The 6,673-nt window shown below is 38.3% G+C and overlaps 1 protein-coding gene across 1 annotated transcript; it reads right to left on the bottom strand.

The window, feature by feature from the left end:
* Positions 1-314: 314 nt before the first annotated feature.
* LOC140152176 (cytochrome P450 2U1-like) lies at positions 315-3,041 on the bottom strand. Its single transcript, XM_072174476.1, has 4 exons — positions 2,678-3,041; positions 1,922-2,053; positions 1,091-1,492; positions 315-502 (listed from the first exon to the last, which is right to left on the bottom strand). Exons 1-4 carry the CDS (start codon positions 3,039-3,041, stop codon positions 315-317), a joined length of 1,086 nt encoding a protein of 361 aa, XP_072030577.1.
* Between the last annotated feature and the right edge of the window lie 3,632 nt (positions 3,042-6,673).

A 6,673-nucleotide genomic window follows, 5' to 3' on the forward strand; every position in this document is an offset into this window, starting at 1 on the left:
CACCACAATAGGTTTCAATATAATACTGCATGCCGTATGTCGTGTGTCATAATATACAAGATCAGCAGCTACTTCAAACATACTGACCAACAAGTGATGTTCATGTCCTTTCAACCAAGCCCAGCAGGTTAATAACCAACACTAATTATGGCACAAAGCTAGAAGAGTTCACATAAATTGGAGGCCTACTGTATCCTCAATCTTTATTCAAATATACTATGCTACATCACGTCGTGTAAAATCAGACTTTTGTCCATGAAGATTATGTTCAAGTGAAATTTGATGTTATTTTCGCATGCGCCAATCACAGATCATCAGTTTTTTTTGCGCTCCGTAAGAACAATCTGAAAGGGCGTGGGACTTAATGAGACTCCAGAGATACCCTTCATAGAGGGCGCCTTCGCATCAGATGGTTTTGTGATAGTGAATGAGTGCAGGATGTAGGTGAAGAACAAGAAGAACTCCATTTTGGCAAGATTCTCACCAAGACATTGTCGATGACCTGTAAAATATAATACGGGATAGAAAAGAAGATTTAGATAAAAATGATACTCGCTAGAAATCATTTCTATCATAATATGTGTGATAGGCCTATCGTCATCCTGCTACGATAATTGCCTACGATAAAGTAATTTGTTTGTAATTTTGAGAACATGTACAAAATATGGTTCAAGAATGCAAAAGTTACATACAAGTAATCACACAACTCATTTCAGATTATTCTTTTTCATTTGTCTCATTAGCATTTGCTCTTGTGTAGAGATTGGTGAATAAATATGCATAAATGCATGGTTAAACCATTTTTGTACTCAAAAGTATAAAAATAACTTGTATGATGTATTTCTGCAAACCGAGGATAAATCGCTATCATTATGCGAGTAGTGGCCTAACGGTTAGCGCGTTCGGTTCATGATCACAAGGTTAGAGGCTCGAAACCCACCAGGGCCATCGTTGGGTCGTTGGGTCCTATGGTAAGATATTTAATTTCGCTTGTACCATTCAAATTTGCAGTTTTAAGCCGGGGAAGGTTTGCACTTAAGTGAAATGTTCGTCATGAATATGGCCATGAGTAAAGAGAAAAATATCTGACCTTTACTGAAGGGCATCAATTCTTCTCGATGAAGTAGCTTTCCGTCATCATCCACGAACCTCTCTGGCTTGAATTGCTCCGGTTCAGCCCATACATCTGGATCGTTATGCACTGCCCAATGATTGAAGATTACAAATGTACCTTTTGGTATATCATAGCCAGCTAGTTTCGTGTCTTCGGAAGCCACACGAGGAAAGCTAGTTGCCAAGTTCGTTCGAATGCGCTGAATCTCAAGTAGAACGGCTTCGGTATAGGGGAGTAATGATCTATCGGCCCATTGTGGCATACGCGTGGGACCTACAACCGCATCTATTTCTTGATGCACTTTAGCCTGAATTTCGGGGTACTTCATCATATAAAGAAGTGCCCATCGCAAGGTTGATGTAGGAGATTCAGTTCCAGCTATGAACAGAAAAGTTGTTGATGCAATGAGAGACTTCAGGTGTATGTAGTTGACGCGATCACCCGTTTCGTTTTTAACAAGCTCAATTTCGTTTAGTAAAACATCAACAATGTCAAGCATGCCGTCCTTATCAAAAGTTTGTCGATGTTCGTTAAAGACATTTGCGATGAACTTTCTAAATTCTGACAAAATGGATGTTATGCTTTTATATCTTTTTGCAAAAATATATTTTGCCATGGGAAAAAACACAAGCAGACTACCGGCTCCTAACTCATGGGCAATTGTGTTCAAAAGTAAGGTAAGACGCTTAAACTCGGCGTCTGAATGATCATATCGCCTGCCCAAAACAACGGAACAAAGGACATTGGCCACGCAATTTGCGATCAGTGTATAAGGATCAAAAGGCTTCCCCTTAGCATTGCGCATACCATTAACTAATGTTGCTGCTTCCTTTATGACATTGCCTTCAAATTTGATTCTCCCTACGCCGAAAGCCCGGAAAGTTTTTAGCATAAAAGTGCGCTGGAATTTCCACGATTTACCAGAGCTAAAAAGAGTGGCTGTAAAATAAAAATAAAATTGTATTTACATTAGTATTCAAATCGATAAAGATATCGATTAATAGAGTGATCTTTGATGCATACTGATGGATCTGTTAGTGATCGGTTATTGCACTATGTGGTATTTGGTTTCTTTTGCAGTGGAATCAGAGTTGCTTAGCTTTGCTGTTGTGAATGCATTATTTCCTTCAATGCTTCAGGTCCCTTGTCTTCCAGGTTCTTCCATATCGTCTCTGCTGGTATACCGTACGTCCTTTCGATCTGCATTGCTCTTTTTCAAAGATTCAACTGCTTCTTTTACTCTCTATCCATGATATCTGGGCCTTTGGTGTCAACTATTATTGTGTTTTCTTTTTTCAAATACTATATCTGTTTGTTATCGTCTTGTCAAGTAGGTGGAAGTGTGGTAATCCCGTACTACTCATCAACTTACCTGTCAGTTCTCTTACTTTGGCGTACCATAAATCTGATCTTCCTTTCTCACTAAGATCTTCCAATACACGATTACACTGATATTCCAACCACTTTTCTTTTATATAGTTATAGCGTGCACAATAATTTGAGTTTGGCGTCAGATGTTTATGCCATAATGATAGTGTGCAATTAGGCTATAGATAAACTTACCTACATCAAGCTCAATCTCTTCCATTAAGGTACTTCTTGGGCGGTCATTAACGCGAGGATCTTTGGAAATGTCTTTAATTGATTCAAATCCATTGACAATCACCACCAATTTCGTACCGAACTTCAAACTGAATACTTCACCATATTTCTTCGCAATGTCAGCAAACAATTGCTCTGGTTCTTTGCCAGTGCGATAAAGGTTTAACGCGAGAGTTGGAAGATTTCCCAGCAGAGGAAGACGCCATGGTCCCGGTGGTAGATTATTGCGTCGGCTGAAGGCATATGATGACAATAGTAAAATGGCAAACAATACCAATATTATTTGAACATTAAAACTATGTATGAACAGCTCGTAATACGACATGTTCCTCTTGATTTGAAACTAATAACAAAAACAATATATCCGATTATTGGTGTAGAGTTATGCAAATTTGATAAAAATTATCAATTCGTATGTATTTACTTCTCTAGTATAAATTCGTGACAACGTATTTTTCCGAGAAAGCTACAGAAAATAATAGCCTATTGTCTGTGTCAATATGCTGAATGCAGAGGTCAAGGTCTATCATGGATCGTTTAACCCTATTCTATTACCCCCACAAAAGTGTTATAATTATTTGAGTGGTGTGGATGTATCCTATTAACTACTGCGTTGCTGTGTTATTAGTTGGGTGGGTAAAAATCAATAAGTGCCATACTATTGGTAAGCTTGGACTTTAAGCGTTTAGAAAAACAGATTTAATAATTAATTATGCAAATTAGCTCATGAATAATTAATGAGCTCATAGCCAAATATGATAAAAAAAATTTTGATTTATATTTTTCAAGTGTATGAGTACATCAATGTGGCATTTTCATGCAGTTTTAAATACATTGCCGTGTTTCTACATATAATAAAAAGAAATCCGAGTTACTTTGGACTATATTTTAAACGTTTATGGATATGTTTGGGTTATTTTAAGGGCAAAATCGTGTTAAGTACACATACAGCATGTCCCAAAACCAAACACGGCTGAGTGGTATTAAAATTGTAAGTTTCCAGCCTGCTTACATATATCTACGGCACCACCAAATTGGAAACAATAAGAGGTATTGGAAAGCTGAATACCTTATAAAAATGAATTAGAAAGCCGAATGCTATACCGTGGTATTACTAAAAAGTTGTACTTTTAGTAAATATCGCCGTTTTGGTTGCACCATTATTATTTTTGGGACATGTTAATCATAAATTTAACAAATATTATCACGTATTCCATTTTTAGCCATTTGGTTGTCGTTCACCAGACCATGCAGTTTAGCTATCCAGTATAAACAGTTGATAGGGGCTCCTTAGGGGGTAAAATCGTACATCCTCTGTTAACAATACAGGGGAGAGCAGCCTGGTCTTTGTAAATTCTTTTTGAAGGGGTCCGCAGGCGCGGATATGGGATGGGGAGGGTGGTTCCTGACGGGCCAGGAGAAAGAGAAAAGAAAAACGGGAGAATAAGAGAAGAGAAAAAGTTAAACTACACGTAATTGCACTTAAAATACCAGTCGATTGTAAGTAATAGGCCTGTGATTATTTTAGGGATTACTTGAAGGCGGGTCCTCGGCCAAAAAGCCCGTGATGCATCGGACCCGCCGATGTGCATAGTCCGTCACATTTTGTCACCTTAGTCAGTATTAAAACGGACTCAATGCTGACTTCAACATCAATGCGAGTCTCTGGGCCCCACTATCAACAAAAACACACCAGGCCCAAGGCCGACGACGCAAGAGTAACCTTCATGTAACATTAACCGACAGTAACCTTAATTTAATTTGACACCACAGATGATACATTCTACTTAATGTTTTAAAACCTTTACCCCTTAATTTCCGTCATTCTTCACAGTGGCGTAGCGTTGGTCATCACATGTGTGGGGGGCACCGACCATGAAAAGGTGGGGGGGTGGCGCACCGGTTATGATGGAGGGGGGGGGGGGGGGCCAAGCCGTTCTTCGGCAGCTTTCCTATGGGATTTTTAAAAATTTCAGATCGATTGGTGGCAGGGCTACAATGAAGCACTAACCGCGAAATATGGATAACCAACACTATAAATTAGCCCCCGAAAGAGGACAGGGCTTGAAGAATGAGGGAAATTATGGGGTAAAAAGTTTTAAAGTAGGGATAGGGTTAGGATTAGGGTTAGGGTTTAGGGTTAGGGTTTAGGGTTAGGGTTAGGACTATTATTATTATTATTATTATTATTATTATTATTATTATTATTATTATTATTATTATTATTATTATTATTATTATTATTATTATTATTATTATTATTATCATTATTATCATCATCATCATCATCATCATCATCATCATCATCATCATCATCATCATCATCATCATCATCATCATCATCATCATCATCATTGTAATGCCAGGAAACGAATCTTTGCTCTGTGCGCCTTCATCGAATCACTCTATACTGGATATTGATGACGTCCTGCAGGTATGTCGAAACAGTAAACTGTTATGTCGAAAATCATACCCATTACTTAGAGAATAAACGATAGGAATTTTTATTTTGCCTTTCCTCTACCGTGTGATAGACGACAGGCAGGTCCAATATTTTGAGTAGTGGATGCCGGCGCAGCCGGTATCCACTACGATAAAAATATTGGACCTGCCTGTCGTCTATCATAGGTAGAGGATAGGCAAAATAAAAATTCCTATCGTTTATTCTCATTCTTAGTCAGTTAAATATTATTTTAATAACTGTAAACAAATTTTTTTAAAGCAAAAACTAAGTTACCGTCATGAAAACTCCCCTCATTATAAAATGAACGAAACTTGTTTACAACTTCGCGTATTCTGTTGCGCGTACTGCTAGCGCGTCGCGTATTCCGCACTAGTCTACGCATTACAGCGCAATACATACGCGCACCTCTACAAGCGTGTAAGGCATTATCAAGACGCATGATGACGTGGGGTCGTCTACGGGCTGATAAACGGCACCCGAAATCTTGCGATTGTCCAATCAAAAATGTGTCTACGAACTAGACCACTCCCACTGACTAAGAATGTAACTTAACATCATGCAGTTATTGTTAACTACATGTATGCACACAACACAGGGGCACTCACATAGGTAATTGGCCCGTATTGGTAGCGCTGTGATGTGGGTATATCAAAAAGTATAAAAGCTCTGATTTTAGTACTTGCTCTCTGTTCAATTACTTATTCTTTTCAAAATATCTGAATTTTTAATCCGGTAGAAGCTTTAATAACGGGGGACCATGCATTTGTATGAGAAAGGAAATCTACCATCTCATTTAAACTCCCGTGTTAATCCAATGCACATTTTGCTTCACCGGGCCGCCCTGACTTGGTCGCGTTTGGAAGAGGGTGCCACCAAACCGTAATATGTACAGATATAGTACTTTCTGTCAATCAAGTATGGTTTATTTTCTACATGTCAATCTTTAAATTATTAGCATAGTTCCTATAATAACGGGGGACCGCCTTGATGAGTAAATGATAGCAAACCAGTGAAAAATCCCCAAAACTAAGTCAGTGGAGCTCCGCCCGTACATGTCAATAGCGTCATTATCGATTGGATTAGTCGATCGTAGCGGACAATTCGATCGCTCATTTGATTACTATTATCACGTGGTAAGAAATGTGTATTGGACAATCGATTACTATAATGGTTTAGTACTGCATATTTCGGTTTAATCTTCACTAAGCGGGTATATGGCTGAAAAGGTCACGGTGAATTTGCCTTGGACAAAACTGCACTATGAATTTAGCTAAATTTACAAGCAGCTAACCTACCTATATTTATACTACTATTGCATAAGGCGATTTATCATGGTTCGTAACAGTTTAAACGATGTAGCAAAATATTTTACTTGGCAACAAACTAGTCATGATATGAATAAAAAACACAGTGGATTTTACAAAGCTTAGCCGGCATGTCTTGTAATAGTCTAATTCCATTTTGAGTAGTTTACTTTATATCGTCAGTGATTG

The sequence above is a fragment of the Amphiura filiformis genome, chromosome 5, assembly GCF_039555335.1.
Source record: "Amphiura filiformis chromosome 5, Afil_fr2py, whole genome shotgun sequence".
Lineage (NCBI taxonomy): Eukaryota > Metazoa > Echinodermata > Ophiuroidea > Amphilepidida > Amphiuridae > Amphiura > Amphiura filiformis.

Coding starts and splice junctions, on each gene's coding strand:
- LOC140152176 (XM_072174476.1), bottom strand. CDS start 3,041: ATGTCGTATTACGAGCTGTTCATACATAGTTTTAATGTTCAAATAATA. Junction 2,054..2,677: donor AGAGATTGAGCTTGATGTAG/GTAAGTTTATCT, acceptor TTTATTTTACAG/CCACTCTTTTTAGCTCTGGT. Junction 1,493..1,921: donor AGCAGCAACATTAGTTAATG/GTATGCGCAATG, acceptor TTCTGTTCATAG/CTGGAACTGAATCTCCTACA.